The sequence below is a fragment of the Egretta garzetta genome, unplaced genomic scaffold, assembly GCF_000687185.1.
Source record: "Egretta garzetta isolate BGI_Z169 unplaced genomic scaffold, ASM68718v1 scaffold1644, whole genome shotgun sequence".
NCBI classification, from domain to species: Eukaryota; Metazoa; Chordata; class Aves; order Pelecaniformes; family Ardeidae; genus Egretta; species Egretta garzetta.
Window position 1 is genome coordinate 57392 of NW_009259568.1, and position 14094 is coordinate 71485.

At 40.9% G+C, this 14094-nt stretch overlaps 1 protein-coding gene across 1 annotated transcript in view; it reads right to left on the reverse strand.

Annotated features, from left to right (window-relative positions):
* The window catches only part of LOC104125256 (ankyrin-2), a 69135-nt gene that overhangs the window by 45519 nt on the left and 9522 nt on the right, over positions 1-14094 (reverse strand). The window contains exons 6-11 of the mRNA XM_035893240.1: positions 13191-13226; positions 5482-5706; positions 3667-3765; positions 2325-2479; positions 1159-1370; positions 376-580 (exon numbers count right to left, since the gene is read on the reverse strand). Coding sequence (XP_035749133.1) covers positions 376-580; positions 1159-1370; positions 2325-2479; positions 3667-3765; positions 5482-5706; positions 13191-13226 — 932 coding nt within the window. The remainder of the gene's footprint in view (positions 1-375; positions 581-1158; positions 1371-2324; positions 2480-3666; positions 3766-5481; positions 5707-13190; positions 13227-14094) is intronic.

The window sequence follows — 14094 nt, forward strand, 5'->3', positions numbered from 1 at the left end:
GTTGTTTCTGGTATTTCAGCAGCTACCTAACATCTTTGTATCAAGAAATTGTAAAAGTACCCGTTCTCCGGAATGACTCACTGGCACATCTCAGGGCGTAATGCATCTTACGTTGGGTTAGTATTTGAAATCAGTTTGAAAATTAAGGAAGATGCTAACTTCCAAACAGAATAAACGCATGCAGCTGATTTCTGCCTCTTAACTGTGACCGAATGAGACCCTAATCACTCTGGAGTCATAGCAAGTATGAAGTGTTTAGCTCCAGTATTTTCCTTTGGAGCATACCGCAACGCTATGTCTGTACTACGCTTACTCTGCTAGGCAGAGGTATGTTGGTTCTGAAGGACATAAGAAGTTCTAGTATTTGCATCCTACCTGTTATGCTGCATAGTAACCTTAAAGTGGGTGTGTCGCCTCCATAACCGTTCATGATCCCATCACTGGAGGCCTTGGGGATGGGAATCGTCATCGTGATGGGTTTATGGAACTTCCTTCTCCTGGGCTCCAGTGTGACTATAGGACTGAAGGTAGCCTTGTTGCCTAAAATCTTCTTTATAAGTTCAGTATGCATAGGTTGAGCCTTTCCAATGCAAAAGACAGTAACAGAATAGTTACTTCAAAACAGTTTAATGAGTATGTAAAGGACTGGGTCTGTATATTGCCACGAAACCCTTAAGTTTTTACAGTAAACAGCACAATTTCCCATGAAAATCAGCAGACAGAAGAACTGACTGCCAGTGAGAAGGGGAGACCTCCCTTTTTCAACTTTCCCACACCTTCCTCCTCTTCCTATCGCCCTTCTTGGTGCTTGTCAGACCCTTTACAGCATTAATTTAATTCACTTAACCAGTAGCAAATTATTCCCTTGTTACCCTTTATTTTGTACTTCTCTGACGCCTTTCATAAGAAGTATTTAAGAAATTGTTCTATGACCTACATTAATATCATCATCACCACCAGAATTAGGTCTTTTCCCAAGATCGTATAGACAGTTAACGGACAGGAATACCCAAAGCTTTACAACTGGCTTGGACTATTGCATAGATTTTTATTTTTTTTTTAATTATTTACACTAGAAGCATTCTAGAAAACAACATGCAACATGGTAAGCTGAATATGCTGGTTCTCCATTCCAAGAAAGTGATTTTACACGTTTACCTGGAGGCCAACGCGAATTCGTTTGGTTAGAGCCCCTTCGGGGAAGACTGCCTGCACTTGTGGTACGACGGTACTGCTCAGCACACCTCCCTCGGGGCCGATCAGGTTGCTGTCCTGTTTGATCCGGGATACCACCGCAAAGTACTGCGGGAAATCTCGGGTGATGATGCGGCAGATGCGTTTCTTCTCAAGCTCCTCCGGAGTGTCAAGTACTGAGGGCAAAAGAGAAGATGGTCAGAAGACAAGAATTTCATAGAAACAATACCACGGATTTCAAAATGGGTTTTCAAGCTTTTCACAGTTTAACTGCAACTTAGAAAAGTATTTTGTCCAGAAATCAAAGGGGAAAAGGAAACATACCCCAGTACTTTAAGTTCTGCTAAAACAGAGAAATCAAGCAAGGAACAGACAGACAGAACAACTAACTGAAGGGAGTTGAGGTCAGCAAACTCAGAACATGTTGACAGCATCCCCAAAATCGGCACAGGAAAACAAGCAATGGGATTGCTCCAAGCCCCTTTCTACTTCACGCGCTTACGCTATGGCCTGGAGTAATGTCAAGGAAACTCAACTCCCAGTCGAAAAAGCGTCAAAGTACGAATTCAGCTTTAAGTATGTGAGTTGGCTCATTTACTTCTGGTTTTTTGTTTTCTGATTTTTTTGTTTTAAAAAGCCATCAAAATTAATAACAAATTTCGCACATCCTAGACAGCCCAAGGCCATTCTGTTCTCTCAGAAAGCAAGAGCACCCATGACTGACATTTCCTCCCACGCATGGAGCTGCTTGGAAAGGATGAGTATGATAATTGCCTTGTTTTGGAAAGATGTTTGCTATGGAAGCTTTTCGTTTACCGCTATGAAAAAGAGCAGCAGAAAACAGAAGTCTAGTGTCTATTCTCAACTTCGTGACGGTAGATTTTGCTTTGTCCCACTACTTCAGCAGCCCGTGCAAGGGAAGAAAGCACAAGTACACTTGGGCTTCTGCTGGCCCCTGTACTGAGAACGTGATTATGCTCCAGTGTGACTGAAATGAAGTGTTTGGAGAACGTAGTGTCAGAAATTCCAGGGCGGACCAAAGTGAGGTGCTAAACAGAAGAAATGTAAGTAAGCTATTACCCCCCGGTACAGGAGCAGGGAAAAAACCCAAAAAAGGTCACACTGGATACCTTCATCCATCCCATTCAAGATTTCATTCAGTTCATCCTCAGTGTATTCACAGAAATGCTCCTTCCAGCTGTCCCCGTTTTCACTGCGCAGGATCACCAGCTCCCTCTCTTTCCCACGCAGAGCAGCAAAATGGGGAATCTCCACAATCACAGGCCTGGCACAGCAACAGAGCGCATTAAATGCACACGGGAGAGAGGAAGAAACAGGATTAACAGCAACTCTATTCCGTCTGCTACAAAGTGACCTGGAATTCTACCTATTTTGCTGGAATACTTTGGCATAATCCTAAACTAGTAGGTCACTAACACATATTAAGAGTTTTACAGGGGCCCAGTAAATGCCGAAGGACAGACTAAAAAGTGCATTCACCTCTTTCCACAGTGTGAAAGATATTGGGTGAGCTGATAGTGCTTAGCTAGAAATTTGGTAGTTGTTTTGCAAAACTCATGCTCATTTTTGTTGTCACTACTGTCTGGGTTAACCTGTGCAACTTAATTTCAAAGAGAATCTACTGTAACGTATATGAATAGTGGGACAAATTCTGATCTCACTTATACTAGTGCAAATCAGAATAATTTCATTGCAATCGGTGTCCCGTGCCAATTTTACTTCATTGTAATTCTATACATTCCAATGAATTTATTTCTGATGTGCACTCTGGGAGAGAGAAAGGAGGTCTGAGGAGATCGTCTGGGTTTCTATTTCAGTATAGGAGATAAGAATTTGCCTTCTTGCCTTACAAACAGATGTCAAGATCTGTGTCAGTGTATGCATCCGTATATATACACACACACATATACAACACATGTGTACATATAATATAGCTGTAATTATATATACATAAACATACATACTCTTAGAAATAAGAGAGAAAATACAAATAGATTTGTGTATACACTTCTCTAATTAGAGGACTCACACAGGTTATCATGTACATAGTCAATGTCACGTGTTCTATTATACTGGTGGTATCCAACATGTACCTTATTGCTTAATCAGTCCTTGATACAAACAACATCTCAAAATTTACAGTAGATTCCTTTTTTTTGGTCCCAATCCAGGTTGCTTTGCTACAGACACCAAGCACATAACTAGGAAGATTTCATGCCAAAACAAAAATGAAGGCCACAGTACTTTAAGAAAAAGATACAAACATACCACCAAAACAAAACCACATACCACAAGGGTTGGAAAATGGTCCACTAAGGGTTAGGTATACAAAATTTCAAATGATAGAAAGGGACAATATCATGGGCATAATGACATAAAAAAATCATATTGCAGAAGGAGGAGAAGAATGGGGAGGTCAGCATCCATCAATTTGTTTCAAGTCTCTCCTACCCAAGGAATTTGGTCCCAGGAGGCCCCAGCTGAAGGATTCGGCTGACCAAGCTTTCTCCCTCATTAAGTGGGGGAGGAGCCGTAGGCAGATGAAGTTTACTGAGTACATCCAAAGCAGCAGTGAAAGAAAGAACATAAATAAACTTTATGTATTTTTTGTGCCGGAACGCCAGCGCCACTGTCTGGTCTGCAGAGTGGAATTAGGCTGTACACTGAATAAGGTTCCGTCCTAGCGATGACAATTTGGTGATCAGAATCAGCAAAGTTAAGTTTCCTTAATTTAGGATCTTTTCTTGCTTATGGGAAGACAATGGGAGTTCTGGCAGCGAACGCAACGGGAACAGGATTTGGACCTTAGACTGCATCTCCGCAAACAGTACAGTAATGTTTGGATTTCACTGCCAGTACAACACCTAGAAAAACGCTTGAAGGGCGGGCACAAAGAGAATGAATAAAACTGTGCTACGTCCTGGTCTGTCAGGTGAGACGTTCTCATTAGATAGAGAAACCTTTAAAAAGAAAATGGGAGACATACTTAAGGTCAATCGGCATGTGACAAAGATAATGGAAAGACTGAATGTGACAGCACAATATTTCTTCTGCTCTTCAGATTTCTTTCTGCTTCTCTTTAAAAGTGACCATGATGTGAAAAGAACGAGCGGTGCAACGCGTCTGATTGATGAGCCAGCTTGTTGGCTTGGCCTGTTACTTGCGATACCGAGAGGTATCCCGTCTGTCGAAAGGAACGGTTGGCTTGCTCTTAGCAGCGCGTTCGCAGCCTTTCCCAAACTGCTCTTGCTTTTTTACCAGGATCAGAGCAGCGGTGAAGTAGCCAAACCGTGTCTCCTTTCACACTCTGTATAAAAGCAGCGGGCAGTTAAAAACTACCAGTCAACTTTTTTTTTTTCCCCTCTCGCTAAGCTCAGTCTTTTAGAAAAAGCACGAACGAAGACAGCGGCTTTGATGACTGCCTGTTATAATAAGATTTTAAAGCAACTGATTTGTTTGGAAATGGATTTAAACTATTGCTGTTTACTGAGTCACTTTTTTTTTTTACAATTTCTGAATGAAGCTACTCGTTCTAATAGAAGGGGTTCCTTCAATCATCCACTTTTGGATGCCACAGTCGATAGGGAGAACAATTGGTAAAACAAATAAAATTAAAAAAAAAAAAAGTGTGGATAACTGCTGCTTTCAGCTGAAGATTGCTAAAACAAGCACAGCAGCAGACACAAATCTGATCTTTCTACGGGTTTTGCAGCATAGGACAAAAGAAATGGCCAAAAAATTCCAGGGTTGTCCTATTGCTTAACTTAGCAATTTCAACCCCAGAAAAATCAAAGGCACTGTGCTTCCCCGATAGTCCAAATTACTGATAACACAACACAAGTCTCTCAAATAAGCAGCTGTAACTTGTGTTGTACACGTAGCAGGCTTTACATTTGGGCTTTAGATCAGTGCTGTGCTATTCGTGCCTTCGATTTGGTTTATTGAAATAGAGTATGAGCTGCCTTTTCCAGCTGCAAAGGGGGCTCTTCCCGCTATAATATCACAACACTGAGTAATAATTATATCCAAGGAAGCACATTAACCTTAGAGCGAGTGCTTAAAATACCCATCTTCAAAGAAAAAGGCGTAAAAGCTTTGTGAACTGTTAACTATCAACTGATTCGTATTTTGCATGACTGGTCTGGTACCATACGTTACAAACATCTTTTTCGGCTCAAGTCTTGAAAAAGGAACCATTTCAGTGCAACTCGCAAACAGATGAAAATAGCCTGAACGCTTTCCTTGAGGCCATATGGCACCCCTTACCCAAGAAACTGAGCACCAGAAGGTCCAACTTCAATCAGGCGGCTGGCCAGACCCTCGCCTTCCACCATGGGAGGCATGGTGGCCAGTCGGTGGCGTTTCACCAAGCGGCAAGTCACTCGTGTCGGAGCCGTGCATTTCCGTGGAGGAATAATGATTCGTAATCCGTTATGTCTGCAACCTCTCATGGCACCCCCACGAGCATCCACCATAAAACTAACTAGGAAGCTGAAAAATCAGGGGAAAATAAAAATCAGTTACAGAACAGAGCAAAAGTCCTTTGGTCAAACTACACAGGTAGTAAACATAGCTCTTTCTCAAGATGTACAATTAGAAAAAGCCTTTCTCCCATGTGAAGCGCCAAATCGTGCTAAGATCGTTTACTAATTAAACTGACAAGTGCTATCTAGGAGTCTTTCACAGAAAGTCTTATTTTGCAGTGCTGCTGTTGGTAAAAATACCAGCAGGCACTGATAAATGTGTCTGTACCTATTAGAGACCAAGTCCAGTGTAAATACCACTACCCTGTACCTGCAAGCATCTATATCGTAGACGTTGGCCCTCTTTAAATACTTTCCCAGTAAACACATCTTACTGAAGGAAATTATTTATGGCTCAAGAATATAAAGCCAATTCTGATTAGAGGGGCTGTTGGGTTTTTTGGTTTTTCAGTTATCTGTATCATTTTCCAGTTATTTGATAAGCTATAATTACTAACAAAAAATGGGTTTGAATTTTTTTAAAAAAAAAAAATCAAATTTCGTTCTGGACTGTGTGGATACAATTCATAATATATCAGTGGAGCCAGCACCTATTTCTGTAAAAAACCCAACATGCCCTTATTGTTTGAAGACAAATTTTGGGTTTTGGTGAGATGACGATAGCTACAGTCACTGTAGAAGAGGTTTATTTCTGGATTTTTGGGTTTCTGTGTTACTTTGCACAGCAATACAATGTGGAAAACTTACAGATGCAGAAAGCTATCTACAGGGACCCCTCTTCTAGCACGTGGTAAATTATCTTATTTATTTCTTTTTCTTAAAAGGGAGAAAAACATTTCATGGAATTTCTTTTATACTGAACTTTTTATAGTTCCATATAGAACCAACAGGCAGATTTTGACAGGTTTGTTACAAAGATTGGGGACATTCTTGGGAAAGGTGTAGAACTACTTCAATTTTTTTATTTTTTTTTTTACTGGTTTATGGCTTAGGATCATGCCTGATGTGGGATGGGAATGTCAGGTTGCTGGAAGTGAAAATAAGAGTAGATGAGACAGAACGGTATCAGGCCTACTTCTAGCCACTAACATAGAATCATCACGTGGGGATTCGCAGAAATGCTACTGAAGGACCTGCAATAGAGAAAAGCCCTTATAACGTGAGTAACGACTACAGGTATTTTTTTCAGCTGTCCCCTTGACCGTTCTGTGCAACAAACATTGCATCCGTTCATTGTCCACACAGCTACAAGGAATTCCACATGCTGTAAAAGACACAACACCCAACACACCGTGCAAGTCAGAAAAATGGATGATGGGAAGGAGCCACAAGCGCCAGTCAGAAGCACACCATGCACCACGGATGCCAGTCTTTCTCACACATGCAGTCTCCTATTCTACTGCCATTCATATACCTCTAGGTTTTGTTTAGTGTAAAAGTCTGGGTAGTACAACCATTAGCTCATTCCTTAGAGGTTGGTGTTTCTGTGGTTTTAACAAGGGGGAAAAAAAGAAAATGAAAACATTTTACAGCTTTGATTCTCTGGGGATTAATTTAAAAAAAAAAAATGGGAGCTTCCTCCATAAAATACATACTTTACACATTTTAAAGCACAGATGAAAGAAGAGCTTATGAGATGCTAAACGCTCAATTGATGCGCTAACGCTCTATGGCTTGCATTGCAATTTTCCTTTAATTGTATGAAGTAGTGTTAGCAAAGTGGTTCTGAATTGTGTTTCGGAGAATCGGTCCAAGTCTCTGTTATAATGGATGCGTTAACAACACTGAGCGCTGGAAGAAGAGTTTCACATTTTGATGCTAATACTATGAGCAACAGAGATACTACCCCCACAATTACCACAAGCTAATGAGTGCACTTACGGAATTAAATTAGCATTCACCTCTTTCATTGTGTAAGCTGTCGTGAATACAATTTTTAGGATTCAATTATTTTCATTACTGACGTAATACTCAAGATTGTATACTTTAACAACAGCATCACCTTCTTTCACTGTCCATCACTGCAATATTAGTGTTAGGTCATCTGTCTGTCTTATGTCCGCCTTAGCTTATCTACCCACGTGTCTCAGCCACGCCAAAACCACTGTTAACTGCTAGAAGAATACATATGCAGAAAAGGTAAGGGTCCAAATCAAATAATCTCCCGTCTGACCACAGTAATGGGTTCTGTTGCTTTGAATATGGTGCTCTGTCTCCGTACAGTAATTCCTTTCAGACCAACTAAAAGATAAGCGGAGCGCTGAACCAGCGGTGCCTTCTCATAAAGCACACGTTACGCAGTTGAGATAACTACCCTGTGGTGCAGAAGCAATCTCAAAGCTGAAGAAGCAGGCGTAGTCTTTGATCTTGACCATCTTTAACAAAGCGGCATCTCACCTCACACCCCCAGGTGTTCCTACACCTATAAAATTTGGGATCCAACGTGGATCAATTAAAAACAGAGCGTGGCATTTGTCTCCAAGTAAGCCCTTGAGGTGCAACGGGAAAGCTGTGTGTGTTCAGGCCTTGAAGTTGCAACTCTTTGGTTCAGTTTAAGTTTACTGTGCATGCCTGGTGGGTCAGAGCAAGGTCTGTCAGTGAATCTGCCACAAGGTCTATCAGCCATCTATCATCAAAACCAACTAGCGCTCCAAAGAGTGGAAAACCAGGCAAAGACAGGTATCATTGGAAGGTGGACACAAAGGTAACAACAGTTAGGATAGAAACAGTAGGACACTGTTATTATTCACTGTAAAACCAGCTGTTTCTACCATAAAGATCTAAATTATTTACTAAATAACGAGATACAATCTGGCAAACAGGAGCGTTCATCACCGTATACATCAAAAAACGGATTTGTGCCGTATCACTGAAACAGACGCCCGGATGAAATGGGAGATTCCTGAAGGGTTCTGTGACTTCTGGATGAGCCTGAAACCACCTAAGAGACTGCAGGTACCCTTCAAAGGCTGGACAGCAAATTCGGGCAAACGCAGAACAGTATGAGGACAGCAGAGGAAGATTAGTGCCAACTACCCTACTAAATGTGGAGGAGCCAGTCCACGCCAACAGCTATCGCCTATTATGAAATTTCCAGGAAACAAATTTTGGAGAATTAGCGTGAGTATAGCACAAAAGGAAGAAACCAAAGGGGAAAAGTCCTCAGCTCCAGAGCCAGGGGATAAAAGTCGGAAAGGACAGTACGCTGATGCAGGGTTTGTAGAGCTGACACAGAACGTAGAAATACGTTCTTTTTCACCATACCACCCTGTTTATTTCCTAACCTTTTGCCACATGCTTTTTTTTCCATCTGCTTATTTAATCCAATTTCTTTTAATATCTTTTTTTTTTTTAAATCAGCACATTTCACGCAATTTTGGATATGCAATAGAGTCAGGCAAATAATTCATAACAAAGCATTTTCTGAATCATAGCAGCCTCTTTTTCTGTCTATTTGCTACATATTAGGGCACGTGGATGGTGACATTACTGCTCCAGGACTGGGAAAGCTTTGCCCTTTTGAAGGGCTGTGTATATCAATACATAAATAATTCATACAAAACTGAAGCATGACATAAAACATGCTTTCTGAAATGTGCCTTTAGGCAAGTGAAAAAATCGTATGACTAATATAAAGGAAGTGCAAAATGCAAATTAATTATTTTGTTGCCCACACACGCGCACACTGTTTTTCCTCTCCCTAATGTTGCTTTTATCAGATGTTGTTGAGCGAAAAGACCGAGCTAGGAAGGGACTGTACTCAAATGAACAAACAAAACTAGCGGGAATAATTGGCAGATTAAGCCATCGCTCTGGGAAGTGGGACCTTCTCATTAGAAACACCCATGGTCAAAAAGAAAATACTACATCATACTAGCGTATGAACAGAATCATGGAACCATAGAATCACAGAATGTTTTGGGTTGGAAGGGACCCCTAGAGGCCATCCAGTCCAACCCCCTTGCAGGGAGCAGGGACACTGCTAACAGATCAGGTTGCTCACAGCCCCGTCCAACCTGGTCTTGAACGTTTCCAGGGATGGGGCCTCCACCCCCTCTCTGGGCAACACAAACAACCCTAACATCATATATAATCCCTGGAGTTTAGGTGCGGGGCTGCTTCTCTTATTGCACGCAGACAGTGCTTTGCTTTACCGTCCCTGAGAGGTACCCGTTCAATCTTTGCGTCAGTCTTCCCTGCTCTGACATAAAACTTCCTGAGATCCTCCTTCTGCAAAGGGCACCTTCTGCTCATGTAACTGGACGGTGCAAAAAGTGACTTTGGGCTGAGCAGCAAACTCAGAGCTTACTCCATCTTCCAACTGCTGGAAGCGCTACTACAAGCACTACCAACCATCTACGAACATTGAATGAAGAGGAGAGGGCTCGTTAGAGGAACACAAATGGCTGTGGAGTTCGAGAGGGAAAAAAAAAAAGAAAGAAAAAAATGTCAATAAAAGGGATTAAAGGGACTCAGAAAGCTCTTACAGGTTATCACTAGATGAGGAGAAGAAAGGAGGCGTCCTAAAAAAGTTAGGCTGATAAATGTTCCTTACATGATTTTATGATAATTTATTATAATATTAAAAATTAAGGAAAATTTAAAAGAAGCCAAAATAACTTGGGGAACTCCACATATACTAGTTACAATTTTCAGAAGTGGTTAAAGTTGCCGTAGTAGGCGAAGGAAAACCTTAGCAGGGACTAACTATGGTTAGGAGAAATGAGGTGAGGGAAAACAAATTAAGGAAAAACTTTTGGACAGCTGATAAGTAGGAAAACATTCTTGTAAGGCCATTTGAAACAAAGGTGGCCAAAATAAGTGAACTGATTGATCAAGCAATGCATCAAAATGTCGTGCACTTCCCCCATAGCAAAATTCTATTTTAGAAAATGTTTTAAATGTCCTTCCTATAATAACGATATATAGGGGAAGCATCCTTCTTTAGCACTGACTTCAGCTTACGTTGGCAACCCATGGCAAGAACTTAAATTTCAATCAAGTGATGACTGCGAATCAAAGCAGGTGATGGGTTGAAGCAGCCAAGTCAAAATTTGCATGTCAAGGGTGACTAGGGCAAAAATGAGATGATCTTTCACAGCACTAAGACAGCCTTTGAGTAAATCTCATTTTCTGGCAGTTTTAAAGGTTTGGTTAGAAATGCTGCATGATGCAAACACGTGACCCTGGCAGTCTCGCAAATTGGATCCATGCTGAGCTTTCCTGAGATTTAGCGAGGTGGTAGTCCAATATCATAGCCAAATCAATGAAATAATTTAGGTTTGAGGTAATCATTGCCTTCTCTCTTGTAAAGAGAATGAAGAGCAAATCGGGATTATTTTTTTTTAAAGAAGAAATAAAGAAGAAAAGCATTTTTTTTCTAGGAATAAGTTATAGAATGCAGGGGAGTCTATACATGCTTCTGTTAAGCACATGGTTAGCAGTTAGATCAAGCATCATCCATTCTGCTGTAATTCAGCAATACTTATTCATAAATTAGAGAGTCCATTTGATTCTCTTTCATTTTGGAGCAATTAAAAACTACATCCTTGCCATATAAAAGAGTAACTATATCCAATAACATTGGCTACAGCATCCTTCTGGTTGAGGACATATATAAAAGGATAAAAGGCCCCTAAATCTTTCAGGCTGTTTCCATGCCTTTCTACAGAAAGCAGAGCAAACAGCAATGGGTTTTCTAATCGCTCCACTTCAACACAACACTGACTATATATATATATGTGCATTGGCTTTATCCACCTTACAAGGACAAAAAGTTGTGGTGTATTTTCATGAAATATTTGTATTTCAGATCTGAGCCCGAGTTATTCCCTCTGCTCATTTTATTCATATGGAGGCAACTTGGTTTTAGTCTATAATATATTCATGTGAAAGATAATAGCAGGAAGAACAAATAAAATAAAAAAATGGATGTGTCAACACTGGTGGGCGAGAGAAGACAATGTGCGATTTGTGAAGGATCAGTGTTAAGTGAATAGCTTTGCAGAAGAGTCACAGCTTCAGGTGGCTGCGAACGCAAGCGTGTTGGCACTCAAACGCACTTCTCGTTCTGCAGAATCATTTGGAGAGCCATGCAAACCTGGCATCGTGACGTGTCTTTCTAGAACAGGCAACAGGTCTTTGAACACACAAAACCAGAATAGGCAAAATCAAGACACCACCACTTTCATACGGTCAGTTTGGGTACGATTATTCTTTCAAACTAGCCAGGCAGGCACACATGCTCTCATCGGGTAGCGGGGAACGATAAAAAGCTCTAACTGGAGCACATCCATTGTAGCCACATTCAAGAACTTTTCTGCATACGCTATCTTAATTTTTAAAAGAAACTGGGAAACAAGGAGATAGCAGCATTCAGTGTTAGTCGCAGTGTGAAGAAGCAGAAACAAACAACCAGGGGTGCTTCAGCCGTTGTAAAGTGTTCAGCTGGAGAAGGAAAACCAATAGAGTCTGAAATTAAGAAAAAAGGCCTCGATCCAGCTCCCGCTGAAGTCAACGGCAAGTCATTCAACTACCTCCGTGTGCTCGCCATCGGGCTGCAGCTATGCCACACATAAACAAGGCAAAATACGCATTCCAGGAGGACAAAAAACATGATCCTACGTAGGAAACCACTGGAGTATTAACTCATGGTAACACTCTCTTCACTGCATTAATCAACTACAGAGAGATTGAGTGACGTGACCCACAAATACAGGTTTGTAGTGGGGGGTTTTATTTAGCCATTGACTCATTTTGCACAGCTGAAGATTTAAGCAGAGTTTCACCTTTCAACGGTTACGTTGAAGGAGATGAAGAGGTATTGTGCCAGTAAACGCTCAGTTTGCCAAGTGAAGACCATCTCCCTTGGGCAGGTACGCTCCAGGTGTTCTGAGCAGGATGCAATGTGCCAGTGACTCAACCATCGATTAACTGAGGTCACACAAAACACGCACGTGGCGTGAAAAATTAAATATACTGGGTCTGTGCTGTCATTCTACTAGTTCCAATATGGTGGCACAATTTGGCAAACAGGGAACGCCTCCGCAATATTCTTGATATAGACCAGTGAGCTACAAGGCCGGCTTTGTAATGTAACAGTTGAAACTAAACCTATCTAAAGTGGTTTACGTTTGGTTATTTCTGAGGGGGTGTGTGTGTGCTTCCTTTTAATAATATTAAACCATGCCACCAACAGAGAAAATGTAATGTTAATTAAATCTAGGAATGTATAAGGAGTTTTGTTAGGATTTTTCGCAGCGGACTTATTACGTGTCCAGTGTTCTTTTCTTATAGAGGACATAGCAGATGGGAGAAGAGTGGATGCTTTACTGTATAAGAAGAGAACTAGGGCAATAGATTTTTTTTTTTCTCTTGGTTAACGTGCACTATCAAAACACTAAAGCATCCTGAAGTGAGGTCAGAGAGGAGGATAAATAGGGTGGGTGAGAAGTGCAATGTATTAAGGAAAGAAATTATGCAGAAGTTCACCTGCTGTTGTCATGATCAAGACATGGAGAAGAGCATCTGCAATAGAATAGATGATTTAACATCAAAAAGGAAAAGAAAGGGAAAAAAAGAATGAGTTAAATGAAATACGGAAATATTGGAAAAATGAAACAGATTTCTAAATTAAATACATGAACATCTACATATATATGCATATTCATTACAGGTGAGAAAGTAGGAGTGGGTATGGAAAAACAAGCCTACGTAAACATCCTTGGTTACAAAGGGTTACTACTGCTACAGCAGCAAAGCTAGAGAGACCCGCTTCCTCTACACACATTCCCACACTGGAAGTCAGACACCGAAAATGTACAGTTAGATTCTGAGTACATCTTTCAGAAGCAGATTAGGGGAAATGCTGCCTGGTTTAGGTATCCACACCTAAAATTTGGACCATGATATATCAAAGGGTCAGGTATCTAAGGGAATTCCAGCCAGTGTTCCTGAGAACACAATAAAATCATGATTTTCTTTTCTTCCAATTGCCTATCAGTGCATTCTGCCCTCCGCTTTCTTCCACTTCAACATGTTTCTTGTCCTCCTTTTGTTCTGCATTACGGAATGACAAATTTCAAACTTTCCATTTGACCTGTTCAGGCTCTTAGTAACGTGTCACATGGCCGGTTAGTTTTCTGATGTTGCTTTTTACGATATACATCTCCATTGCCATTTTCTTCCACTGAGATGAACAGTGAGTTGCTATTAATGAACCAGACCTGCTGTTTTTCCAGATGATAATTTTCTGAATAAAGGTTATAAAGGCTACAATACAATTTGAAGTCATTCAGACTTCCAGATTTTAGGAACGACTATCAACTGGTCGCTGCCAGGTCCTGTTTCCATAACTATTTCCAGGAAATTCATCTCACATTGGGAAAACAGTATT